This window comes from Oryx dammah, unplaced genomic scaffold, assembly GCF_014754425.2.
Source record: "Oryx dammah isolate SB20612 unplaced genomic scaffold, SCBI_Odam_1.1 HiC_scaffold_8, whole genome shotgun sequence".
Taxonomy (NCBI): Eukaryota; Metazoa; Chordata; class Mammalia; order Artiodactyla; family Bovidae; genus Oryx; species Oryx dammah.
The window spans coordinates 1,478,154-1,505,711 of record NW_024070192.1 but is presented as its reverse complement, the minus strand read 5'-3'; the positions used below and the strand labels follow the sequence as shown (position 1 = coordinate 1,505,711).

Here is a 27,558-nt window from a genome sequence, read left to right as displayed (position 1 = left end):
GGGGGGCGCGGCCCGGGGGCCCGAGGCGCGGGGGCGGGCGGGGGGCCGGGCGCCCGGGGCTCGCCCGCCGGAACCAACTTGCCATAGGCTGGGGCCCACGCCTCAGGGGTTAATCCTTTCTCGCGTTCCCGAACTGCTTATAAGGAGGGGGCGGCCCGGCCTCCGCCTTAATTGAGAGCCTTTGGGGTTTATTCTCCTCCGTCCTAACTTGGTGAGTTGGGTTTTTTAAATCATTTTACGTGTTTAAAAGTTTGATGGTGGGCTGTGGGTGGTTTTGTGAAAACCTGTGTTCGGGGCTTTTGGGGGGCTAGTGTGGCGGGGGGGGGGGGTTGGAGGGAGCGGGAGGAAACCACTGAGAAGCCGAGCGTTTTGGAGACCGTGCTCCCGGAATCCTCTGACAGTTGGTAACGCTGGGGGCCCCGGGATGGCGCGCTGTCGCCGGTGTGGGCAGCCGAGAGTTGCCTGTCGGCGGCCCCGGAACAGGGGTCTGGAAGACACCTAAAGGCAGGTCTGGCCTTTGGGTGCGCCCTCTCCCCCGGCCCCGGCGAGGGTCTCCGGGCTGTCGGCAGCGGGGGGCGCCGCGCTGAGCCCGCTGCACGCATTTTCCGCATGAAGTTGTCCGCGCGTCACGGGAGCGAAATGTCAGAGGTACTGTCCCCAGGCTGGCGCGCGCGCAGGGCGGCCCCGGAGGCAGCGCCGGGGAAAGCGGGGGTCCCGGCCTCCCTCCACCCGCCGCACGCGCCGGGGCGGCCAACCGGGAGGCAGGGTCGGGCCCCGACAGCCGCTCGCCTGCCGTGAGCGGCAGGGCTGTCAGCGGACGGCTGGTCGCGCTCAACTTCAAGGTCCCCGGCGCTGCCCACCACGGGGAAGCGCCCGGGGAGCGGAGCGGAGCCGTGGCCAGGGAGGATGGTCTAGCGGAGGAAATGGGTTACTTCCTTCTGGTTTTCTTTGCAGCCTTCTCTTTTAAACTAGAGCCCCACGCTCCCCCAGCAGACAGGTGATAGAAGTTTGTTAGGTGGCACTGAAACTTGTCAGCAAATGCAAGCGCGGGGGGAGTGCGTCAGTCTCAGAAAAGACTTCCCCGAAGCCAAATGGGGCAGAACAAGCGGTGACGACTGGTCCACTTGGGAGCTGGTTTTGTATGCACAGTTTTAGACACCCCTGGGCAGCTCTTTCTGCACGGAGACGGTTTCTGCCCTGGGAATGGGATTTCTCGCTAATCTCATCATTTGCGAATCATAGTAAGTGGATTAGGTGCAGGGTCTTGTTGGCAACAAATAGTCCCAAGCGCTGCGCAGAGATCTGTAAGGGAGGGGTCTCCCGGGTCCAAGCTCTAGCCCCAGCATCTGGTGGCGGGGCGGGGAAACAGTTACCCTGCCTGGTGGATATAGAAATACTTCTCGTCATAATTAAGGGAAGCCTGTCCAAGACAGAGAGTTCCAGTATGTAAATAAACAATGCAGCCAAGTGGAAAAGCTCTTCTCTCTTCATGAGAACCACTAACCCTGAGTTTTCCTTCTGTGGTTTCCCAAAAAGGACTTTCCTCGCTGCAACTCCTGAGGAGGACACTTAAATTAGGGGCTCTGTGTCCGCGTCACCGTCTTGTAAAAGGGGTGAACCCGTTTAGCCAATGATTCAGAGCTGTCGGGGTGGCTGTCCAGGTTAGGCTTGGGACTTTTTTTTTTTTTAATAGATCACGGAGGTGAACTTCACCTGAAGACAGACGAGTTCTGACTGCTAGGGCCGGAAACAACTTGTCGAAAGCTGCTCTCCAGGCTACACCTTTAAGAAGGTTGGAGGGAGGCGTTGGCTCTGGAGGCTGCGCTTGCACCAGCGGCACCTCTGCCCACCAGAGCCTGCGTTTTGGACTTCGCTCTGCTCTGACCCTGGACAAGCACCCTGATGGTCCATTCCAGTCCAATATTTTGCATTCTTTATGCCTCCAGGGCAAAGCTTTTCTCAGGAAATCAAATCGCAGAGAGATTCCCAGCTCTAGCAGCTTTCCAAGCCTTGGCAGAACAGTCATTTATTTAAGATTAGATGACCAAATACTCATAGGAAATCACTCCAAACAGCCCAACGCGTTTTGTTCATCCTCTTCCTTTGGACGAACGTTAGGGTGAGGGTGGGATGGCTGCCAGGAACCCCAGTTTGGAGTCTGAGCGTCTTACCCTCCAGAGTAGCTATGCCTCACCCCTGCTTTTAGAGGGTGAAACTTAAGAGATGAAGTCATTTCCCCAGTTAATGGTAAATAGAAATTCAACAAATGCACAAGAGCCTCACAAAGGCAGACCCGTGGGCCTTGGGTCAAAGGGCTTAGAAACGAATTGAGAAAGATGAAAGGGTCACGTAGGGTCAGAGGCTATCAGGAGTGGAGGTTTCTAGGGCAGGACGAGAGCTAAGATCATCCCTGCCTAGTTCAAGCACCCTGTTCACCTCTTGAGACTGAAGATGAAGAAGCAGAGTGATTCTCCCCAGGCCACAGGGTCGCGCGACTGTATCCCCACACACTCAACGAATATCCCTTCCCGTCAGAGAAACGCATGTACCCGTAGAAGCAAACAGATATCTCCATGTTCTGGAATTCTTAGAGCCTTTTAAGCTGCAGGCCTTGGTTTTTGGCTTTGTTTGTAGAGGCTGACCTGTTTGTTAAGCCGGCTGGCCTGCTGAGTGCATAGCAGCAGAGTCCAGGGAAGGTATGTTTTGCCAGCAGGGTTTTGGGGGGCTAGAGCTATGCGCTGCTTCAGGAGCACCCCAGGATACATACTGCATTCAGTGAACTTTTATCAAGCGCATACTGCGTGCCGAGCACACTGCCCGGTGCTGGGTCTGGGGCAGCAGCCGCTGTGTGCAGGGCACCCCCACTGTGTGTCACAGCGTCTGGGCTCCTCTGTTACCATTCTGTATCATGGTCTCCAGCGCTAGCTACACCAGAGCACAGGGTGCGATCCAGGAATAACTCTGGGGGGTCTCTGGGTCCTGGGGGATCACCTTCCCTTTAAGGTGATTGCAGTAATAACGACCTCCCCAACCCTAAGAATGCAGGTGACAGTTACAGTCGTGTCTGGCTTCAGGGGAGGAGCCTGGATGTGAAGCGAAGTTTGGAAAAAAAAAAAAACACAGAGGCCTCAAACACCCAGGAGGGCTGAGAGAGGAGACAGGAGGGAAGCAGTGGCCCCCATCCTGTTGCCGGCCGGCCCGGTGCAGACCTCGCTGGCGTCGATGCCTGTCCACCCGCGCCCGCAGGCATCACCTGGCGCTCTCGCCTCCCTCCCAGCTCCCCGGGCACCCTGGGCCACCAGGTTCAACCTGAGGACACAGGTGATCGGGCACTAAAGGGTCAGCTGCCAGAGCTGGGTGGAGCTCTAAGGGGTCCCAGAGCCAACCTCCTCATTTGACTAGTGAGGTGCTCAGGCCCACAGAGGCGCAGCAGCTTTCTCCAGGCCACACAGCAAGGGGGTGAGAGAGAGAGACAGGCCCGTGAGCAGGATGGAGCGCCGGCCTCGCCCAGGGCCTGCTGAGAGGAGGCGGCCTCAGCTTTGTGCAGAGACTGCAGGCCGCTCCTGCTTCTCTGGTGAACGCAGTAGTCGCTCAGTTGTGTCCGGCTCTTTGCTACCCCCTGGACTGCAGCCCGCCAGGCCCCTCTGTCCATCGGATTCTCCAGGCAAGAGTACTGGAGTGGGTTGCCATGCCCTCCACCCAGGGATCGAACCTGGGTCTCCCTCATTGCAGGTGGTTTCTTTACCAGGTGAGCCTCCAGGGAAGCCCTGCTCCGCTCCGCTAAGCACCACCCAACCGAAGAGCGTGCCTCCGACCCGCAGCAGGCGAGAGAGAGGCTCCTTTTGTCCCCCTGGGGCCTTTATCAATGTCAGCCCAATGTGTTTTTGTTCAGGTTGGCCTGAGCCCGCTATTAAAATGCTCGGATTTCCAGGGCCCCCTTCTGGGTCAGATCGTGCCCGTGTGGCCTTGGACTTAGCCGCCACTGCTGGCCGGAAATGTGCTGAGTTCCGGAAGGACACGGCTGAATGGTTTTAAGATGTGATGGGGTTTCAGCCTTAAGGGTTTTTATCATTATCCTCAGCACACGCTGAGCCGTGGAGGTGGCCTGTCACCCACCCCCTCACCCGCAGGCCCAGGCACCTGGCAGGTACGTCTTTGTGTGCAAGGTAGCTGAGGGGTCTGTAGGGACCCGGGCCCCGGCTTTTGTTCTCCATGAGCTTATAACTTAATTGAGCAAATAAGACAAGTGCATACAAGTAGACAGCACCCTGTTTTTCAAGGATGCTTGTCCCGCGAAGAGACCCCTGAGGTTGAGTGGATCAGAGGCAGCCTCATGGAGGAGGAGGAGGACGCAGAGGAGCCACACCTGGTGGGCGCCCGCTGTACAGAGGGGCCTCCAGCCTGGGGAGGGGGCATGGCCACAGGCAAGGGGGCCGGAGGCTCCGAGGCCCGGAGGGGTCCAGGGTGGCCTGGCTGGCTAGTGGAGGCCTAGAACAGGCAGGGGCAAGGCTGCAGAGGTCCGCGGACAGGGGGTCAGGGGGGTGTCCAGCTAGGAAGGACATGGAACGTCAAGCTGGTCCCGTGGATTCTGTCCTTCAGAAAGAGGAAAGCGCTGAAAAAGTCCGAGCAGAAAAATGTCATGACGGTGCAGCATTTCAGCAAGATTAATCACACCAGACACGCGGAGCCAGTTCAGACACCAGTCCTGGGCTTCCAAGGTGGAGCTCAAAGGAGTGGCTGCGTCGGGGAACGAGAGGGGCGGGTGACCTGGGCTGTGGGCCCCCCGACACCCCCTTCTTCCCTCCCGGGGGTGACCGTGGTGCCAAAGCCGCCACTGGCGCGGATCGAGTTGGCCAAGAAGCTCGGTCACATTTCCCACACCAGCTCAGAGAGAGGCCCGAACGAACTTTCTGGTCAGCCCAATACATGGTCTTTTTTCCTTCTCAGTCGTAAGCCCACTACTCTTGGCACGCCTCTGCCCCAGCCGCCTCATCCTGGGGGTGAACTCAGAAAGTCTAAGGAAGGAGGCGGCCTGGGAACACCTCTGCTGCTGGAGGGCTCCAGGTTCCCTGTGATAGCAGCTGCCTTCCACGCTGGGAACGTGACAGGCCAGCTGGTCTGTGACCGTCGGCCTCCACCCCGAGCCGCCGAGTTCTCTGCGCCCCATCTTCCCCTTCCACTCTCAGGCGTGACATGCGGACTCATCAAAACAGAGGCCTTTGCTGCAGGGAGCATAAGCTTCTTAAAGCACTGTGTGCCCTATTTTATGCAACAAAATAGCTAACAGTAAGAGGGTAAAATGCGTATATAGTCCTTTAAAAGTACTAGGCTGATGTGCTATTGGTAGGCTGAACAAGATGAAATGAGGTCAGGTTTGTTGCTTTGTAAGAGTCTTGGAGCAAATTCTGAACATTGGATCCCTGCATCAGAAACTGGAGAGTCCCTAGCCAGGTGTGAGTTTGTACTGTTACTTCTCCTTCGCCCTCCGTTAGCAATAAAACCTGCCTCAGGACGTGCGCCCTGCAGCTCAGGGCTAGGTTGCCTGTACACTCTGAACTGGGACACAGCTGCATAATTTCAGAGGATCCATAAACTCAAGGTGGTGTCATTCAGTCCCTTAAGTTGTGTCCAACTCTCTGTGACCCCATGGACTGCAGCACGCCAGGCTTCCCTGTCCTTCACTCTCTCCTGGAGTGTGCTGAAATTCACATCCATTGCACGGTGATGCCATCCAGCATCTCATCCTCTGTCACCCCTTCTCCTCCTGCCCTCAGTCTTTCCCAGCATCAGGGTCTTTTCCAATGAATCAGATCTTCATATCAGGTGGTCAAAGTATCGGAGCTTCAGCAAGAATATTCCTTGCAGTGAATATTCAGGGTTGATTTCCTTTCCAGTTGACTGGTGGGTTGCCATTAAGAGCTCAGAAACCACACTCATAGATTCTTGTCAATGAGTTTAGTTGGGCTAAGAACACACACGACTGTTTGAAAGTGTGTGCAACTGCAGAGGTTTTGAAAATGCCCATGTTTGTGGGCTTCCGTCCACTGCAGAACCGCAGGGACGTAAACGTCCTTGCCTCCAGGATTCGGAGAAGGCAATGGCACCCCACTCCAGTACTCTTGCCTGGAGAATCCCAGGGACGGGGCAGCCTGGTGGGCTGCAGTCCGTGGGGTCACACAGAGTCGGACACGACTGAGCGACTCAGCAGCAGCGGCAGCAGCCGCCTCCAGGAGTAACTGGAGTGTGTCCCCTTAGTGGTGGTACAGCCCTGTCTGTTCGGATGTTTGTTGCAACTTGAAAAGCACAGTGAAGTTGGGGGTAACTGGCTTAAGTGCCCTGGCTGCCCAGACCCCTGAGTTGGTGGCGCCTGATTTGGCCCTTACATCCTAGAGCGCTGGTCCTGTGTGGAGGAGGTCCAGCCCTCAGACCCCGCGGGGTGACGCGCTGTGAGGACCTCGACTGTGCTGAGCCGGCTCCCAGCAGACAGGTGCCCACGTTTTCATCTGCCCCATTCCGGTCCCACAGGTGCGTCCACACATGACCCCAGACCCTGATCGGGTGGGAAGCAGGCGGCTCTGAAGGACCTGGAGGGTGGCCTGCGCGCCTCTTCCTGGGCTTCGTTTCCGATCCACGTGTCTTCTGGTCAGTTCAGAACCTGAACTTGGCTTCAGGTTCACGGTCAGCATGGACGCCTTTCTTCATCCTCCACAGTGCCTCTAAATATCCTGCCCGGGTTCTTTTTGTCTGTGTGGTTAGTTTTTCCCGTTAACTGCCATGGCTTGGAAACCCGACTTCCCCAGGGGCTCCATATTTGAAGATAGCTCCTTAGGCGATAGCTAGCTAGCTAGAAGGATGGATGGATAGGTAGACAATAGAGACAGATGATGATAGATAACAGGTGACAAACATACAGATAAATGGACAGATACAGATGGATGGGTAGTACTGTTACTATTCAAAGAGATTATCCTAACTGCACGTGACTTAAATGTTCATTGACCTAAGAACTGTAGTAAGTAGCTCTTATCCGTGATGTCCGGTGTTAGAATCATCTACCCTCAGGCCATTGCTGGTCTAATTGTTTTTAATTTTTTCTTTCAGATTAAGAATGTCCCATAAGAAATTGCAGCTTTGTTGCAGAGCCAATGTTTATACTCAAGTGCCTGACGGTGGATGGGGCTGGGTGGTCGCGGTTTCTTTTTTCTTCGTTGAAGTCTTCACCTACGGCATCATCAAGTCGTTCGGCGTCTTCTTCAACGACTTAATGGACAGTTTCGATGAATCCAACAGCCGGGTCTCGTGGGTCATCTCCATCTGTGTGTTCGTCTTAACGTTCACAGGTTAGTGCGTCTCTCAGCTTCAACGCCAGCTAAGCATGTGTGTCTTGGCAGTTTGCCTAACGAGGTAAGAGAGGCTGAGGAAGATGCTCTGTTTGCCAGACCTGACTGCCGTCAGTTCAGGGCACACGTGAAGGCCTCCTGTCCGCGCTCTTAGGATCCTGCAGAGTACCCTGAGGACAGCAGTAAGCTCCAGTTCACGGGGAAGCTAGTCGTTTCCTAGAGAAGAAACGTCACAAAGTCTTCGGCATCCCGGGCCCTGGTCTCGTAAAAACATGCTGAGGAAATGGGTGGAAACCGCAGGTGTGGCTGCAGGCAGAAGAGATGGAATGTGTGAAAGGAGAGCGTGAAAAATTATACATGGTTTCCAGAGGGGACGTTGTGAATTCCAAACACCTCTTTCCCTAAAGGAGTTCCCGTCAGGTACAGTACGTTGTAGAGTAATCCTTAACACGCTCACTTTCACTCACTTCGTCCCCTGGAGACCTAGCAGCACGGCGCAGCAGTGAGGTCTCGCGATGGCTCATCCATCCGCGGGGCCAGGGCAGGCTTTCCTGAGCAAGCAGGCCGCTGAACTCACCCTGTGTGAGCGGAGCTGCACTCGGCTTCCCCAACTTTCGGTTCACACCCTGCCATGGAGCCGTCACCGCCAAAGTTTTCTGAGGGGTCATTCGCTCTGCCTGACTCTCTGTGACCCCATGGACAACCTGCCAGGCTCCTCTGTCCATGGGATTCTCCAGGCGAGAATACTGGAGCGGGTTGCCATTCCCTTCTCCGGGAGATCTTCCCGACCCAGGGATCCGACCCAGGTCTCCTGCATCGCAGGCGGATTGTCTGCCCTCTGAGCCCCCAGGGAAGCGCAAGCCTGTCTAAGTATGCTCAGGTTTCTGCCCTGCACTGCCTGAAAGAGGCAGCTCCACTGTTCTCTGCTGGAGTCAGACTTTCTCCCCTTGGTCCCGATTCCGTCTCCTACATACTTCATGGACGCACTCCTAGTTCTGGTATGAAGATTAAGATGATTTCTTAATTGGCGGCCTGTTTACTTTCTTGGAAAGATAACTTACATGGACTAGAACCAAAATTTTATATTTGGTGACTGAAATAAGAAAATTCCAAAGTTGCACTTTCGCCCTTTTCTAACCAAAGATAATACAGTCAACAAGAAATAGCCAGTTATTACTGTTGTAACGAAGATAACTTTCTTTTTTTAACCTTAATTAATCCACTAACTGATTTATTCGGCCGTGCTGGGTCTTAGTTGCATCATGTGGGATCCAGTTCACTGACCAGGGATAGAACCTGGGCCCCCCGAGTTGGGAGTGCGGTTTCTTAGCCTCTGAACTGCCAGGGAAGTCCCAGAAGATGACTGTTCTGAATGCTGTTATGTTGTTGTTGTTCAGTCACTAAATCATATCCAACTCTTTGCGACCCCATGGACTGGAGCACGCCAGGCTCCTCTATCCTTCACCATCTCCCAGAGCTTGCTCAAACTCACGTCCATTGAGTTGGTGATGCCATCCAACCATCTCATCCTTTGTCGCCCCCTTTCCTCCTGCCTTCAGTCTTTCCCAGCATCAGGGTCTTTTCCAATGAGTCGGCTCTTCAGGTGGCCAAAATACTGGAGCTTCAGTTTCAGTCCTTCCAGTGAATATTCAGGGTTGATTTCCTTTAGGATTGACTGCTTTGATCTCCTCATTGTCCAAGGGACTCTCAAGAGTCTTCTCCAGAACCATAATTGGAAAGCTGAAAGCATCAGTTCCTTAGTGCTCAGCCTTCTTTATGGTCCAGTTCAGTTCAGTTCAGCCGCTCAGTCGTGTCCGACTCTTTACGACCCCATGAATCGCAGCACGCCAGGACTCCCTGTCCATCACCAACTCCCGGAGTTCACTCAGGCTCACGTCCGTCGAGTCCATGATGCCATCCAGCCATCTCACCCTCTGTCATCCCCTTCTCCTCCTGCCCCCAAACCCTCCCAGCATCAGAGTCTTTTCCAGTGAGTCAACTCTTCGCATGAGGTGGCCAAAGTACTGGAGTTTCAGCTTTAGCATCATTCCCTCCAAAGAATACCCAGGGCTGATCTCCTTCAGAATGGACTAGTTGGATCTCCTTGCAGTCCAAGGGACTCACAAGAGTCTTCTCCAACACCACTGTTCAAACGCATCAATGCTTTGGCGCTCAGCCTTCTTCACAGTCCAACTCTCACATCCATACATGACCACTGGAAAAACCATAGCCTTGACTAGACAGACCTTTGTTGGCAAAGTAATGTCTCTCCTTTTTAATATACTGTCTAGGTTGGTCATAATTTTTCTTCCAAGGAGTAAGTGTCTTTTAATTTCATGTCTGCAATCACCATCTGCAGTGATTTTGGAGCCCAGAAAAATAAAGTTTGACACTGTTTCCACTGTTTCCCCATCTATTTCCCATGAAGTGATGGGACCAGATGTCATGATCTTTGTTTTCTGAATGTTGAGCTTTAAGCCAACTTTTTCATTCTCCTCTTTCACTTTCATCAAGAGGCTTTTTAGCTCCTCTTCACTTTCTGCCATAAGGGTGGTGTCATCTGCATACCTGAGGTTATTGATATTTCTCCCGGCAGTCTTGATTCCAGCTTGTGTTTCTTCCAGTCCAGCGTTTCTCATGATGTACTCTGCATAGAAGTTAAATAACCAGGCTGACAATATACAGCCTTGACGTCCTCCTTTTCCTATTTGGAACCAGTCTGTTGTTCCATGTCCAGTTCTAACTGTTGCTTCCTGACCTGCATATAGGTTTCTCAAGAGGCAGGTTAGGTGGTCTGGTATTCCCATCTCTTGAATTTTCCACAGTTTATTGTGATCCACACAGTCAAAGGCTTTGGCATAGTCAATAAAGCAGAAATAGATGTTTTTCTGGAACTCTCTTGCTTTTTCCATGATCCAGCGGGTGTTGGCAATTTGATCTCTGGTTCCTCTGCCTTTTCTAAAACCAGCTTGAACATCTGGGAGTTCACAATTCACATATTGCTGAAGCCTGGCTTGGAGGATTTTGAGCATTACTTTGCTAGCATGTGAGATGAGTCCAATTATGCAGTAGTTTGAGCATTCTTTGGCATTGCCTTTCTTTGGGACTGGAATGAAAACTGACCTTTTCCAGTCCTGTGGCCACTGCTGAGTTTTCCAAATTTGCTGGCATACTGAGTGCAGCACTTTCACAGCATCATCTTTCAGGATTTGAAATAGCTCAACTGGAATTCCATCACCTCCACTAGCTTTGTTTGTAGTGATGCTTTCTAAGGCCCACTTGACTTCACATTCCAGGATGTCTGGCCCTAGGTGAGTGATCACACCATCGTGATTATCTTGGTCATGAAGATCTTTTTTGTATAGTTCTTCTGTGTATTCTTGCCACCCTCTTCTTAATATCTTCCGCTTCTGTTAGGTCCATACCATTTCTGTCGTTTATCGAGCCCATCTTTATGGTCCAGCTCTCACATTTGTACATGACTCCTGGAAAAACCAGAGCTTTGAATAGACGGACTTACACAGAATGCTTCCATCCTGGTCACTAATGCCTGAGTCTGCGCACTGCCTAAGAATGGCCCTGGTGATTTCATTCTTTGCTATATTAACGCATGAGCTGGTGCTCTACCAGCACTGAGAGAGATGTATGGCCCAGCCTCAACACCACTGAGTCCTTTCTTGGTGGTTTTGCTCTTTCTGTCCAGCATGTGCCACACTGTTCTTTCCGCCTCCAAGTCTGGAGGGTCCCCTTATCTCCTTGTGCTCGGGGGGCGGGGTGGGGGAGGGTTAGCAGTGGTAGCCTAAGTAAAGTATAACTAGGAAATTTATTTGCCAAACTTAGATGTCCTGGGGGACAGAGTGCATAGAAGCTGTGCCGACTGTAATGCATCAGCCGCTTTGAATATCCGTCCCAGGGCTCGCCTGCTTCTGCTTTGCATGACAGAACCCACCAGACTTTCATACCATTTGCAAAAAAGTCAAGTGGAATTTGACCCTAAATGGAGTCTTGTTCAAAAGAATCCAAAGCAATGAGTATAGAAGGAAAAAAAGTGACATAGATTCATTGGTGATCCCATGTTTATTACAGAATAACATAAAGGTAATCCATCTCCAGTTTCATAGGGGCTCCTGGTGGGTCAGAGTCTGTCGTCTAAGAAGATGGGTGTAGTTTTAGACTGTGACTCTGGCTTTCTCTTTGAGGAGCCCCCAAAAGAGATTTTAGAGGATGGGATCTTACGACGGACGTAAAGGCATGAGAACGGACTTGTGGTTCCCAAGGCGGGAAGGAGGCGGTGTGGGGTCAGCCAGTGCAAAGGAGCATGTGCGGGACCGATAAAGCGCCAGGGCCTCCTGGGCGGCACAGGGACCTGTCTTCAGGGCCTGTGATAAACCTTAGCGGGTGAACTCCCTGTGGTCCAGTGGTTAGCACTCTGAGTCTTCCCTGCCGGGGGCCTGGGTTCAACCCCTGGTTGGGGAACTAAGATCCCACCAGCTGCAGTGCAGCCAAAAACAACAGTGAGAGAAAAGTTTAAAGCATTTATGTAACTGAATCACTTTGTTGCAAGTCAACTACACTTCGGTAACAAGGTAAAAAGACAGACTCCCGGGGAGGCTGGGGCTGAGGCCCTGGGGGCTGAGACCCATCCGCTCTCCTCTGCAGCCCCGCTCTCCACGGTCCTGAGCAGCCGGTTTGGACACCGCCCGGTGGTGATGCTGGGCGGCCTGCTGGTCAGCGCGGGCATGGTGACAGCCGCCTTCTCGCAGAAGGTCCACCACATGTACATCGCCATCGGCGTCGTCTCTGGTGAGCGTCTCTCTCGGGCTCGTACCTTCTCCGGAGACTCGGTGTCGAGAATGGGCAGTGGGGAAGGAGGGGCCCAGGCCCATCGCGCGTTTCTCCCTCCTGTTCTCTGTCCTCTTTAAAATGAGGGCTGTCCCACAGCTCTGCTTCTGCACGGGGCCGGACGCGCTCCTCTTCTCAACTCCCAGGACTTTCTGTCTGATGTTGTGTTAATATTTACCGATGAGAAAGAGAACTTCTCTTTCACAAGAGTCTGCAGGCACAAGACGTCCTTTTCACAAAATAAGGTTTGAATGTCTTTAACCAGAGCTTCCCAAGTCTGGCTGTGAGAAGTCTGAGCTGTAGGGGAGGGGCCAGTGCTGGACCGAGGAGTCTGAGGAGACTTTTCCCCTTTCAAAGGAGTCTGTACTTAAGTCACAGAGTTTATATATATATATATACGTATACACACACACACACACACACACACACACACACACACACACAACTAACTTCCCTGGCAGCTCAGTTGGTAAAGAATCCACCTGCAATGTAGGAGACCCCAGTTCAATTCCTGGGTTGGGAAGATCCCCTGGAGAAGGGAAAGGCTACCCACTCCAGTATTCTGGCCTGGAGAATTCCATGGGTATACAGTTGCAAAGAGTCAGACACAACTGAGTAACTTTCACTTTCTTATATATATCATAACTATATATATAAAACTCCATAATTCTATATATAACTCTCTCTATATAACTCTTAACTATGTATATATAAAACTCTGTATATGTGTAATTCTGTATATAACTATATATATATAACTAAATACACACATATGTATATATATTTGGAAAACTTTTTCCCTTTCAAAGGAGTCCACACATTACTCACAGATTATATATAATTATCCCTACACACACACACACACACACACACACGGGCTAACACACACACTCATGGGCTTCCACACACAGGCACACACACACACAGACACACACACCGGCTTCCCCAGTGGCTCAGTGGTTAACAGTCTGCCTGCATTGCAGGAGACACCGGACACACAGGTTCAAACCCTGGGTTGGGAAGATCCCCTGGAGAAGGAAATGGCAACCTGCTCCAGTATTTTTGCCTGGGAAATCCCATGGACAGAGGTGCCTGGCAGGCTACAGTTCAAGGGGTCAGAAAGAGTTGGACTGAGTGACTGAACACACAGACAATTCTCTCTGTATAACTAAACACATGCACGTATACATAGAAAACTTTTCCCTTTCAGTGGAGTCCACGCATTACTCAGATTATATGTAACTATATATATACGTACATAGTGAAGGTCTGCAGACTTTTTCCCATATATTTCTGCACATACAAAAACTCATTTATTTCCAGATAGAAGTCTGTAAAAACTATATTTGATAAGGGTTCTGTGCACTGTGAATTATATAAATCTGGGGGGAAAACTGCAGAAAAGTAGGAAAAAAAATTCCACGAAACAGATTTTTCTGTTCCTTTTTTTTTTCTTCTTACAACAAGCTTCCCAAAACAGCTCTTGCAGTTTTTCCAGACCTCTGATGAAACCTGCTTTTCTTTGCTCCAGAATGAATTTCTGGGCTCCCTGAACGTAATCATTTCTAAAATAAATGCCCAAATCCCAGCGCTTTGAACGTACCCTCCGGGCATCAGCTGGCGTGTGGTTCTCACTGTCTCGCTGGCGTCCCGTCACAGGCCTGGGGTTCTGCTTCAGCTTTCTGCCGACGGTCACCATCCTGTCACAGTATTTCGACAAGAGGCGCTCGGTGGTCACGGCGGTCGCTTCCACGGGAGAATGTTTCGCCATGTTCGCCTTTGCGCCAGGTAAGCGGACAGCCAGAGTGCGCATGTTCCTGGGAGCCCGCCCTTCGTGCTCAAGGTCGTGCAGAAGGACAGGCTAAATGTCTTCTCCAGTCCAGCACCTTTTCAGGATCTATCCTCCCTCACCCCCATTTTAGGAGTTCAAACATTTTAATACTCATCCAGGGTCACATAAATAGGAAGCGGTGTATGTGCGTGTGTGTGCACACGCGTGTGCACGTGCACGTGTGTGTGCCTGTGTGTGCTCAGGTGCCCTGTCGTGTCCAACTCCTTGCAGCCCCGTAGGAAGGTATACGGCATATGCTTGGCGAGGAAGCTTGAACCGTCGATTCCGAAATAGATCTGGGGGCTGCTTATACTCCTCTATTTCTCTCCTTGGTCAAAAGAGCCATATTCTGTGCAGATGTAACTGGTGCTGGTGCTGGTAAAGCCGGGCTCCTTAGCTATGTGTGGATGATCTCACGGGGAGATTTTTATCCCTGGCTTAGTCCCCCATCTTAACTGTGAGCTTGTGACTCTCACTAACCAGTGGTAGAGAAATCACCTCGGAGACCTGGATCCCCTCTTACCCTGCCGTTCTTTGGTGAGTGTGTCAGTGAATGGCAGAGGCGTTCAAAGGAGATGCAGAATTTCAGGTGACACGTCGCATCTGAAGCTTTTCAGATCGTTCAGAAGAACTAATGCATGCGTGGCTATAAACACACAGATAGGAAACTGCTCCTTGTTGAGTTTCGGTGACGGCAGGCACATGGGTGTCAGTCTTTGCACTTTCTGTTGGTTTGAAATGTTTCAGAATAAAGCCTTGAGGGACAGTCAGTGGCCTGCGAACCCCCTGAAGGTGGAAACTTCATCTGGGTCCGGCTCTACTCCCTAGCTCATCCCTGGCACCTGGCGGGTAGGCACCAAGCAATGTCAGATGGAGAAAAGGAGACCAGTTATTGCCAGAAGAGGGTCAAAAGCACTTGGAAATACCCAAGCCTGAAAGAGTTTACAGTTCTGAGTTTTCCGTATTAACGGGAGAAACAGAGGTAGGAGCAAAACAGTGCTGAAGTAGTAAATGGAGCGCCCCCCCCCCCAGCCCAGAGGATGGGGCTGTCTCGCTGAGCCCCTCTTCTTAGTAACCAAGTTACCGCATCCCTAAAACCTGACTGTCAGCTCTCACAGAGTGAGAGTTGAGTGAAGAGAAATTCTCAGGAACATCATTTCACCTTCCTGGGATAATGACAGAGATACCTGGAATCTTGTGGGGCCTGTTTATCCCCTCGTCACTGGGGAGCTTGAAGCATCCTTCGGCCCGACCCCCCCTCCCCATGCCTGGGTCCCGCCCTGGCCTCCAAGATGCCTCTAGGCTGGCAGGAATGTAGTTAGGGCATCCCAGAGACTAGAAAGCAGAGGATAGCATCAACACAGCTACTGACCGCCCTGTACCGCAATCACACAGTAACTGTGTTAATTCCAGGGTAATCCTGTGAGCTTTCGGATTCTTAGTCGCTCTTCTCCTTCGTCTGTTACTGTTGAGAGCTAAAGGAGTGTTTGGAGAAGGATCCAGCTCAAAGGGTAGAAGTTCCGTTTTGAAAAGGCCAGAGAGTCAGTATTTCAGGCTTCCCGGACACAAGTCCTTGTCAGATCCGCTCACCTCTGCGGTGACGGCACAGGGGCAGCTCAGACGCCGCTGAAGAACGCTCCCAGCTGTGTTCAGTCGAGGTCTATGACCCAAGCCAGGCTGGGGCTGGGGCTGCCGGCAGGTCGCTTTCCGTGCACCCTGATGCAGGTCACAAGCTTCGTTCATTTCTTGTGCCTCTGCTTGGAGGAAGGCGCCCCCAAAGCTCCCTTGCAAGCCCGGGCTGAAAGTGTCTGTTCCATCTCGTCCTGATGCCTCTTCATAGTCTCAAGTCCTGAAGGCCCCCAGGGATGGCACGTGTTGGGTCAGCTTTCCTTCTTGCTGTGCCGGGTCTCCGAGGCCGCGCCGGCTTTTCTCTGGCTGTGTCGCGCGAGGGCTTCTCCCTGCAGTGGCTCCCGTGGTCGAGCGCGGGCGCCGAGGCGCTCAGCCCGCAGGAGTTGCAGCTCGTGGGCACAGCGGTCGTGTTGCACGGCCTTCAGTCCCTCCTGCGCGTGTGGGATCTTCTGGAGCAGGGCTCCAGCCCGGGTCCCCTGCACTGGCAGGCGGAGCCTTTGCCCCGAGCCACCGCAGAAGTCCCAGCTGAGGCGTCACCGGCGGTCAGTCCCCGCCCGCAGCCGTCTTTCCTCCGCGTCCCGAGTCCCCGCTGACCCCGGGTTTCCTTTCTGCGTCCCCCCGCGCCCCGCAGCCATCACGGCCCTGAAGGAGATGGTGGGCTGGAGGAACAGCATGCTCTTCGTGGGGCTTCTGCAGCTTAACCTCGTGGTCTGCGGCGCGCTGCTCAGACCCATCGTCCTCGTCGGCTCGCTGGGGACCCCCGAGACCCCCGCCCCCGAGCCCCGGAAGGAAGCGCAGTACATGCTGGAGAACGAGAAAACGCGCACCTCCACCGACTCCATCGACTCAGGAGTGGAGCTAACTACCTCGCCGAAGAGCGCTTCTGGCCGCCCGGCCGCGGTGGAGCCCGCGGCCGAGCTGCAGGCCCGGGGCCGGCCCGGCGCCCCGCTGCTGGACTTCTCCGTGCTGACGGAGAGGAGCTTCATCTGCTACGCGCTCTTCGGGCTGTTCGTGACGCTGGGCTTCTTCGCCCCGTCCCTGTACATCATCCCGCTGGGGCTCAGCCTCGGCCTGGACCGCGACCGCGCGGCGCTGCTGCTGTGCGCCATGGCCGTGGCCGAGGTGTTCGGCCGCATCGGGGCGGGGCTGGTCCTCAACCGCGAGCCCATCCGCAAGGTCTACATCGAGCTCGTCTGCGTCGTGCTGCTGACCCTGTCCCTGTTCACCTTCACCTTCGCCGTGGGCTTCTGGGGCCTCATGGCCTGCAGCGTCTTCTCGGGGGCCATGATCGGGACCGTGGCGGGCACCCACATCCCGCTGCTCGCCGAGGACGACGTCGTGGGCATCCAGAAGATGTCGTCGGCCGCCGGGGTCTATGTCTTCTTCCAGAGCCTCTCGGGGCTGGCCGGACCCCCCCTTGCAGGTAAGCTGCACACCCCAGGGAGTGCCCTTGTGGGCGAAGCTCCCCCTTTCTTTTCCACGGTGGTTCAGTCCCCGGATGCTGACCGCGGTGCCCCGTGCCCTGCAGTAGGGCCTTGTGTCGTCCGTCCCGCGGGCACCGTTCGCACCTGCCGACTCCGGGCTGCCCCGCCCCCAGCCCTTCCTCCTGGCGGGCACGGGTCTGTCTTCTGTGAGTCCGCCCACTTCACAGGAGCTTTCCCCAGTGTCTGAGATTCCACGTACAAGGGTACCGTCCTGTTACCATCGTGCCAGCTTCCTATTCAAGTCGAATGAAAAACAGCGTCTGTCGCTCTTGATACTTGCAGAGCATTTTAGAGGTGTCAGGACGGACAGTATCTGAGCCACTGCTCCTGACTTCCCGAGAGGACGTGAACCCCGGGGTGTGTCAGCCCCCAGCCCGAGGCGGGATCGGCGCCCCGGTCAGGAGGGACTGGGGTCTGCAGCCTGAGCCACCTGGGCGTTTGCTACCGGGTTGCCTTGTGAGCCGCTCGGCAGGGGACACAGGGATTTTTGACCTCGTTACACTCTGACTTTTCAGAAGACAGGACTGAGGGGCTTCTGTAAGCCAGCGTCCCTTCGGGGAATGGCTTTTAGGGAACTGAACCCAGAGCAGCACTCTGCGGAGACTCCGCGGGTCACTTGGGAACATATCCTTGTAGGAAGGATGTGTGTGTTTTATATCTTCTGTGCTAAGTCTCAGTCGTGTCCAACTCTTTGCGACCCCGTGGACTGTAGCCCGCCAGGCTCCTCTCTGTCCGTGGGATTCTCCAGGCAAGAATCCTGGAGTGGGTTGTCACTTCCTCCTCCAGGGGATCTTCCCAACCCAGGGATTGAACCCCGGGTCTCTTAGGTCTCCCGCACTGGCAGGCGGGTTCTTTATCACTAGCGCCACCTGGGAAGCCCCGTTTTATATCTTGGACCAGAAATAAGTCCTTGAGGTTACCACGATTACACATCGTACCCGGTGACCTGAGGTGGACCAGGGTGAAGTTCCCAGAGCTCCTTCCTCTCAGGAGAGGATGTCAGCTCTTTCCAAGGAAATGAACATCTCCCTGATCTCATGTTTTACGTTCTGGACCAGGACAGACCTGCCCACAAAGAACATACAGAGGGACAGAGTTTTCTCAGGCGCTAGGTGGGGGGTGTCTGTGTCTCCTCTCCCGTCTAGAAAACACTCCTACCTTCCAAGCTCTTTTCTCCTTAAGAAAGCCAGACAGAACCAGGGAGGCAGAGAGCCCGAGAGGTGCCGAGTTTGGGGGAGCCTGGGGCAGGGCGAGGGTCTGCGTGGCTAACGTCCGCTGCCCCCGCAGGTCTGCTGGTGGACCAGAGCAGGATGTACAGCAGGGCCTTCTACTCCTGCGCGGCCGGGATGCTGGTAGCTGCCGTGTGCCTCGCCCTCGTGAGACCCTGCAAGCGGGGGCTGTGCTGCCGGCCCCGAGCCCTGGAGGGCAAGGCCGAGGGTCCCCGCGGGAAAAAAGCATTGCAGGACATCCCCGAAGACTTTCTGGAGATGGACCTGGGGAAGACCGAGCCCAGAGCTCCTGTAGGAACAGAGCCCGTCTGACACCCACGCCCGCAGCACCGGGCTGGGGAGGGCGTGGGGCGGGAGGCCCCCGGGGGCGGCACAGCAGCGGACCGCCCACCCGCTTTCCGACTGCACTTCAAAGGGAATGTATGCGAGAACCACTACCAACATCCTTCTTGTTTTCTTATAAGTTTTCTTTTTTGCTTGTTTTTTTTGCCAAAACAAAAGCAGTGGAGCGCCTTTCTGTGCATCAGCCTGGCTGGGTTCAGCAGCAACACAAAGACAGGCAGGAGGGCTCTGGGCCACCCTCCGGGTTTAAAATAGGGACATGAACTGGCAAAGTGGTTTGAAGAGCTCTCACATTTGATAAGCCACTATCGTAGAAACTGACATCTGGCCCAGGCCACTGAAATGAAATCAGCCACTCAAAAAAAAAAAAAAAAACTTACATCATTTAAAAAATTCCTCATTTTCAGAACTATGACCATATTGTTTAAAAACCTTTGAAAAATTCTGAGGTTTCCATTAACACATTAGGGCCTCTGAATTTTCCAGATATTCCATGGAAACAAAGTACAATTTAAGACCAAACCTTTGGCCAGTAAATGGAAAATTTTTAAAATATACGTAACTTGAACTTCAGAAATGTGAAGATGACCAGTTCTTTGTATGGCCAGTCATTCACCAGTATCTCAATGCGGAGCACACAGCATGGCATTCAGAAATGGATTTCCTATTGCTTTTTAATTATTCAGAAATATGTGATTGTAGTGTCTTTAATTTAAACCACTATTTATTATTAAGTTATTCTAGAATGAATAAAGTAATCGAAAGAAAGTCCGAGACATAAGCAGAATTTTCACCTCCCTTCTGCAGTCCTTGACATGCCTCTTTAACTTGTAAAGTTACTCTCTAAAAGGCCGAGTTGTAAGGATTCTTCAGGGTGATGGCAGTGTGTGTGATTTAAAGGGGGTGGGGGGATGAACAGCAAATCGCCTTAGCTTTTTAAAATGATTTATCACCTAAGAATACTTGAGGATCTTCTTTGATCAGAATTATATCTCACTGAATTGTTGAAGCATTTTTTTTTTTTTACGATCTCACTGTTGAAGCATTTCTGTGTTTCACATGGGGTAGCAGAGCCCTTTAATTCACCGTTGTGAGTTACATCCTAGAAAGCCTGATTGCTCTGTGTTACAGGGTCACTGTTCTTGGCGTCACACTACACGGATAGTATTTCTCATGTGCACATTTTTTTTTTTTTTTTCTGTAAAAGGGCGGGTTTCTGTAAAAGGACTCACGTGTCCTGATCTCCTTCTACAGGTGTCGGTCAGAACCGCTGCTCCGTGTCTACTCATTTTACTGTTAATTTTTGACAACTCAGGGGGAAAAAAATATAACAAGCCTAGTTTGGTTCCAGGTACACACAAGCTCGAATGTTTCTCTGCACTGAGACGAATGTGGCATAGCTCACCACCGCCTGCTACGTTTCTGTATAGCGTTGGATCAGCCATAGAAATAGGACAATCTGTAGACCCTGGGGAGGGCGGGGAGGAGGCAATCACCGAGTGTCCGTCAGAGGCAGGCACAGCTGGGACGAGGCAGGCGGGGCAGATGGCACTGCCCAGAGGGACTCGAAGCTTGTCGAATGTTTGCAGGCTTCATGACTTCAGCACTTTACTACATTTTTTACTATGAATGTTCGATACAATTTAATATTCATAACTGGTTTCAGAGCGATCTGCTCAAGACGTCCATTCTGTTAAGTGCATGGGGGAAAAAAAATGTATGCCAATTTCAGTATGTCAGTAATTGAGGTTTTTAAATGTTTGGAAGAAAATGAAAACAGGATTGCTGATTTGTTCTGTATTCCATGACATTCTGGTACTTCTAGATTTGCAATAAATGTATGGCTTTTTTATTTAGAGGGAGTGGTTCATTTTCATTGACACCTCAGCATGCACTGTTGGGTCCAACAAAGCTTTTAAAAACTCAGGGAGGATTTGTTTAAAACAACATTTTCCGAAGCTTTTCTACAAAATCTTTTAACTGTACTAGAGACACATAAACGGTTCTAAGATGTATTTGTCGAATGGCATTATTTCATAAATGAATAACGAGTGAGTGAGAGGATTCAGTGGCCACAAAATGATAGCTAAGCCCCTCAGAAGCAACAGGTGAGAGCTGGGACTTCCCTGGTGGTCCAGGATCTAAGACTCCGAGCTCCCGATGCATGGGGCCCAGGTTCGATCCCTAGTCAGGGAACTGGGTCCCACAGGCTGCAACAAGAGTTCGAATGTTGGAACTAAAGATTCTGCATGCCCCAGCTAAGAACCAGTGCAACCAAATTTTTTTTTTTAAAAAGTAGTGAGTGTAGTTTAACCATATGTAGTGACAGAACAGGCCTCAGAACCAGCCTAATCTGCGAGGAAACAGCATGACCTCTGCACGTGGGGGTCCATGTAAACCTTTTCTGTTAAACTCCAGACAGGAACTGCTGCAGGGTTTGCGGGCCCCACAGGCTCAGCCACAGCTGCTCAGCTCTGCTGTGCAGGGCAACAAGAGCCGCAGACAGAGTGGAAACGCATGAGCGTGGCCGCCTCCATAAAAGCCAGTTCATGTGAAAGAGACACGGGACCCCAGTGCTCACAGCAGCACTGCGCACGGTAACTGGGGCATGAAAGCAGCCGAGATCGGCAGGCGAGTGGGTCAGGAAGCTGCGGTGCGTGGACACAGTGGACTATTACTCAGTGGTAAAAAAGGAACACGTCTGAGTCAGCTCTGATGAGGTGAGTGAATCTGGAGCCTATTACAAAGTGAAGTCAGAAACACCAATACAGCTATTACCGCAAATACATGGGATTTAGAAAGTCCGTAATGACGATCCTATATGCAAGGCAGCAAAACAGACACAGACGTAAGGAACAGACATTCGGACTCTGGGGGAGAAGGCGAGAGTGAGACCATGTGAGAGAACAGCATTTGCAACGTGTTTATTACCGTATGTAAAACAGATGACCGGTGCAAGTTCGATGCATGAAGCAGGCACTCAGAGCCGGTGCTCGGGGACAGCCCGGAGGGAAGGGTGGGGACGGAGGTGGGGGGTTCAGGATGGGGGGTACAGGCACTCCTGGCAGATTCATGTCGATTCTGGCAAAATCACCACAATGGTACTAAGTAATCATCCTCCAATTGAATAAATGTTTTAAAAAGTTAATTCATGGACACTGAAATTTGAATTCCATAAACTTTCCACACACTATGAAATACTGTTTTTTTTTAATGACATGAAAATACAAAAACCATGCTTAGTTCGGAGGCTGTCGAGAAAAACTGGCAGTGGGTTGTATCTGGCTTGTGCACCGCTCCACAGCTTCGGCGACACGGTCACAGAGGTACCACCAGTGGCAGACGGTAAACTAGCAGTCCTGGTGGGGAAATGTGGAAACAGGGACAGGTTTTATTATTGGACACCAAAATCACTGCACTTTGTGACTGCAGCCAGGAAATTAAAAGATGCTTGCTCCTTGGAAGAAAAGCTATGACAAACCTAGACAGCATATTAAAAAGCAGAAACATCACTTTGCCAGCAAAGGTCTGTATAGTCACGCTATGATTTTTCCAGTAGTCAATATATGGATGTGAGAATTGGACCATAAAAAGAGCTGAGCACCAAAGAATTGATGCTTTCGAACTGTGGTGTTGGAGAAGACTTGAGAGTCCCTTGGACTGCAAGGAGATCAAACCAGTCCATCCTAAAGGAAATCAACCTTGAATATTCACTGGAAGGACTGATGTTGAAGTTGAAACTCCAATACTTTGGCCACGTGATGTGAAAAGATGACTCGTTGGAAAAGACCCTGATGCTGGGGAAGACTGAAGGCAGGAGGAAATGGGGGCGACAGGATGAGATGGTTGGATGGATGGACACGAGTTAGAGCAAGCTCCAGGAGACCGTGAAGGATAGGGAGGCCTGGCGTGCTGCAGTCCCCGGGGTCGCAGAGTCGGACACAACACTGACCTAACAACAGTCCTGACCTACAGGGAAAGGTCGTTGTGGCCAAAGTGACCCCCAGGCCACAGGTGCCAGAGCCAGGGGAGCCCGACAGCCCCAGCCCACCAGCAGGCGCCACTTCCTGCGATTAGGGCGGTCTGGCTTCCACCTTGCTGACTAGGTAATTTCTCTACAAATATAGACTATTTCCTTCCCCCAGATAAAATTAATCCAGTTAAAAATGAGTTAAGATCATGTGCTCTTTGAAGACAAATGCATCTCTGAATCAATGTTTCCAGGCTTTTAAACAAGGTTATCAATTATGTAAATATAGCATTTATGCTTTTTTAAAAACCACCAGGGAATTCCCAGCTTTGTGCATTTATCTCCCTTTCCTTTAGCTTAATACCTGTGGATAAAATAGAAAATGGATTCTAACTCAAAGTTCTCATCGTCCAGTCATCCAATCAAGCCACCTAGATGTATTTATTACGCCTAGACTTCTGTACTCCTCAAATATTCTAAATCAGAAATGATCATGAATCCTGATTGTTAAAAGCTCCTAGATATGTTCAGTTCAGGCTCTAAGTCATGTCAGAAGTCGTGTCAGATACGGGTCTCATGAGCATGCCTAGTTTAGAAGCTGTTGCCCTTAAAATTCCAAATGGTTATAAGCATTAATTGAAACCACCAGATAAAGACAGTTCCAACGTGGTACATGCTAATGCTCGGTCATGGCCCACTCTTTGTGACCCCATGGACTGTAGCCCCCCAGGCTCCTCTGTCCACGGGATTCTCCAGGCAAAAATACTGGGGTGGGTTGCATTTCCTTCTCCAGGGGATCTTCCCGACCTACAGACTAAACATGCTGAAAGGTCTCTCCCATGAGTATACATCCGTTGGGAAAAAAGAACCTGTCCCGGTTTCCAGATTTATCTTTAATAGGAGTCCAGTCCAACAGGTGGACGGCAGACTGTTGCATAAACAAGGAAACTGGCTCCCTCTGGTGTTCAACGTCCGTCATGACCGCCTGATGGTGCAAAACAAGAAGGGTCGAGGTCAGGAACTTAAAAAATGTCAGCTTTCATGTAAGAAAAAGTCTCACAGCCAAATCACACTGACCACAGTGACTGCAGCTCTCCTATAGGAGACAGAATAGGAAAACCGGTACCTCAGAACACTGTCTATCCAGGCTTTTAAAGTAGGCACGCATGTATGCACGGCTGAGTCCTTTCGCTGTCCACCTGGAACCATCACAGCATTGTTCACTGGCTACTCCAGTATAAAATAAAAAGCTTGAAATAAAATACAGTTCACCTGAGATCACTGGGAAAAATACAAATTGTGGCCATGAATTTATATTATTAATATTTATCTACCTTTCCAGCAACTCAAGAAGACGACACACTAACGAGACTAGCAACTTACCCCGTAGAATCTGACCCAAATGTCACTGTCTCTACATGGGGACTCCCTTTTTAAAAAAATAATAATAAGAGTTTATTTTTATTTCTTGACCATGGTGCAGCCACGTGGGATCTTAGTTCCCTGCCCTGGAAGCGTGGCGTCTTAACCCCCGGACCGCCAGGGAAGTCCGGGAGCTCCCTCCCCAGTCCTGACTCCAGCGCTGACCTCCGGACTGTGCCACAGCCAGCTTAACCTGCCCTCGGCAGCGCCCCTGGCCCTCCTCCCCAGACCTGCTCCGCCCTCCACGGATCCGATTGACTCTGCTTTCTGACTATATCCATAGCCAGACCTCTGCCAAGTCTGCCAGCAGCCCACAGTCAGTGATCCGAGCTGGAGGACTGGTCGCCTCCTAGCTGGTGTGCCCACCTCCACCCCTGACCTCCACAGAGAGGCCTTGCAACAATCCTTGGAAAGCACAAGCCATACCCGATCCCATTCACAACCTACAAATCCTTCATGCGGGCTCCCCACGCCCTGCCTGGGGCTACAATTTTCTGCCTCGGTTCTGCCATGCTGGCTGCACTGCCTTTGTTACTGCTCCTTGAAATCTCAGGCCTCAGGCCTCAGCGAGTGTGGCTCCCGGTGCCTGGTCCACTCGTCCCTCACATGTGTGCGCGACCCGACCCTTCCGTCTGTCCCCCGCCCCTGCCCAGATGTCAGCCCCCAGGGAGGCACGCCTGAGCCCTAAGAGACGCAGCGCTTGTTTCTGCCCCTCGGATCTCCACCAGGACTCGTCTACTCATTCTCTACCACTAAGGGAGGTGCGAGCTTTTAAACTGGAGGAGAGTCGCTTCACTGCCCTTAGTTTCTGCTGTACAGCAACGTGAGGCAGCCCCTCCCCCCGGGCCTCCCTCCCACCCCACCCCCAATCAGGGTGAAAGTGAAAGCCGCTCAGCCGTGGCCAGCTCCTTGCGACCCCACAGACTATACAGTCCATGGAATTCTCCAGGCCAGAATACTGGAGTAGGTAGCCTCTCCCTTCTCCAGTGGGTCTTCTCGACCCAGGAATCGAACTGAGGTCTCCCACACTGCAGGTGGATTCTTTACCAACTGAGCTCTCAGGGAAGCCCAATCAGGGTAGACCTTTTTTTATTCACTGGTATATTCCCAAGGCTTTGAGTAGGGTCTGGCACGTAGCAGGTGACGCTCAAAACATATAGCTGGACAGATGAATTAGTGGGTTTCTCAGTTTTCATTGACTTTTTCAAAGATGAGCCTCAAAGGGCTCCCGGTAAGGCCCTACTATGGGCAGGTCCACTCTGAGGAAGAAAATCCAAGTCCATCGGAGACTAAGCAGACAGTGAGAGAGAGCACCAGTAGGGCAGGCGCCAGGCTTCTGTTAATGCTGGGTCCACAGCAGAGGAGCCTTCTAACCAACCAAACGGGAGAGACATCTGGGGAAAGAAAGCAAAAGCACTCCAGAAAGCTCCAGAAGCAAAACTTGAATTTCCTGCACACCTGGCAACTACTTAAATAGCATTTACACTGTATTTACAACTATTTATATTGTATTAGGTACTGAAAGTAATCTAAGGGTGATTGAGGTATCCGGGAGCACGCGCATAGGAAATACACAAATACGACACCATTTTACAGAAGGGACGTGAGCATCCCTGGATTTTGGTATTGTGGGGCGGGGAAGGGGGTTGGTTCTGGAACCAACCATCCTGCAGATAGAAAGACTGATGCTTGGAGGGCTGTGAATGTGAACGTATTGCTGGTGCAGAATTTACTCTAGACACGTGATCCGCATATGCTGTCACTGCAGCTGTGTCTGACTCTGCAGTCGATGGACTGGAGCCATTTTCCTGGGGCTTCCCAGGTGGTGCTAGTGGTAAAGAACCCGCCTGCCAGCGCAGAAGACATTAGGAGACATGGGTTCCATCCCTGGGTCAAGAAGATCCCCTGAAAGAGGGCATGGCAACCCACTCCAGTATTCTCGCCTGGAGAATCATCCCGTGGACAAAGGAGCCTGGGGGGCTACCGTCCACGGAGTCGCAAAGCGTCAGACACAACTGAAATGACTTAACGCGGCACAAGCTATTTTCCAGTAGACATTTTTCTTTCATGGTGTCTCTATCGCCTTTTTTTTTTTTTTTTTTGCCGCACCAGGCAGGATCCTAGTTTCCAGACCAGGGACTGAACTCGGGCCCTCCACAGTGGAAAGCTGGAGTCCTAACCACTGGACCACCAGGGAGTTCCCTCAAGGGTGCTCCCTTTCCCCTGTGGTTCTCCTGGGAGCAAGTAATTTCCTATGTACTGAGTCTCTCTCTTTTTGGTGTTGAAGCAAAGCTCTGGGGTTTCTCTGACTTTGAGCAGCCCCAGATGGTCCCACTTGAAAAGAGGCTGAAAGAAAGTTTAATCTTACAACCTCTTCTATAAACAATCTGAAAAAAAATCAGGTAAATCTCCTGCTTGTGGTGCTGTCCTTCTTATGAGGCCATGCAGCGTAGTGAAGACAGAGCGGAGCCTGCAAGTGAGGGAGTCCTGGGCTCATCTCGGCTGCTGGTTTAACTACACACGAGTTCACACCAGCCTGCGCTTGTTTCCACACTATTAACACTTCGCAACTTTGCTTTCCAAAAGTGAAAACGACGCAGGAGGCTATTGGCAATGGAAATAGAGAGTTTTTTAAAAAAACATCTGTTCCAGGGAATCACAGCAGGTCCCCAAAGCACATTCACGGGGAATCCAGAAGCCTTCACAGGGACCCCCAGCTTTCAGCCTATATGAACACTGTCTGCACACTCTGAAGACCCCACAACCTTTTCCTTCCAGAAGCTTCACTCTCCTGTTAACTCAACTTCAAAGGGACACCTTCCCACGCAGACTGGAAACCGGCCACAACTGAGCACCGACCGCACTGTCCAACACAGCAGCCAGGAGCCATCGGGCTGCCCAGCGCTGAGCACGCGGCCACTGGGAAGCCAGGCGCGCCGTCCCAGCAAGACACACACGGAACGTGCAGGCTTAGTCCAGTGACACAAGTCAGACGGAGAAGGACAAACACTGCGGGACGTCACACACGTCTGGGGCCGAAAAGAGCAGAGCTGCTGAAAACGGGGACTAGAACGGTGGTGGTCAGGGCTGCGGGCGGGGAGCGGGAGTCGCAGGGAGTGGAGGACCCGTCCCGAAGAGCGGCGCCCAGGACCGCGAGGACAGGCGACGCTGCACGGAAAACGCCACAGCTGCCGGGAGGCCCGCCCTCGTCCCCCGCCCGCCCGCCCCGCCCCACGGACCGTACACTGCCTCGGGGAGCTCGCGCGGTCACCTGTTGATAGCGGGACGGCCTGAGGGCCGGAGCCACGCCGTCACGCCAGCGTCGCCCGCCTCTGTCCGCACGCGCTCACGGGCTCCAGGGACGGCGCCGCCGCCGGGGCCGCGCCGAGCGCCCCCGGGCACCGAGCGGGGGGCAGGGCTGCCGCCCAGAGGCCTGGCCTCGGCCGGCCGGGCCCGCACGGACGCGCTC

At 52.4% G+C, this 27,558-nt stretch overlaps 1 protein-coding gene across 3 annotated transcripts; it reads left to right on the top strand.

Moving 5' to 3' along the window:
* Positions 1–50: 50 nt before the first annotated feature.
* On the top strand, positions 51–20,553 carry SLC16A6 (solute carrier family 16 member 6). Of its 3 annotated transcripts, none has more exons than XM_040244397.1 (6): positions 51–211; positions 7,102–7,340; positions 12,000–12,143; positions 13,842–13,970; positions 16,274–17,065; positions 18,414–20,553. In XM_040244397.1, exons 2-6 carry the CDS (start codon positions 7,109–7,111, stop codon positions 18,665–18,667), a joined length of 1,551 nt encoding a protein of 516 aa, XP_040100331.1. In that variant the 5' UTR covers positions 51–211; positions 7,102–7,108; the 3' UTR covers positions 18,668–20,553. The 3 variants fall into 3 exon arrangements, with proteins under 3 accessions (XP_040100331.1, XP_040100332.1, XP_040100333.1); XM_040244398.1 differs by lacking the exon at positions 51–211 and adding an exon at positions 5,881–6,525; XM_040244399.1 differs by lacking the exons at positions 51–211; positions 7,102–7,340 and adding an exon at positions 7,360–7,760.
* The last annotated feature ends 7,005 nt before the right edge of the window (positions 20,554–27,558 follow it).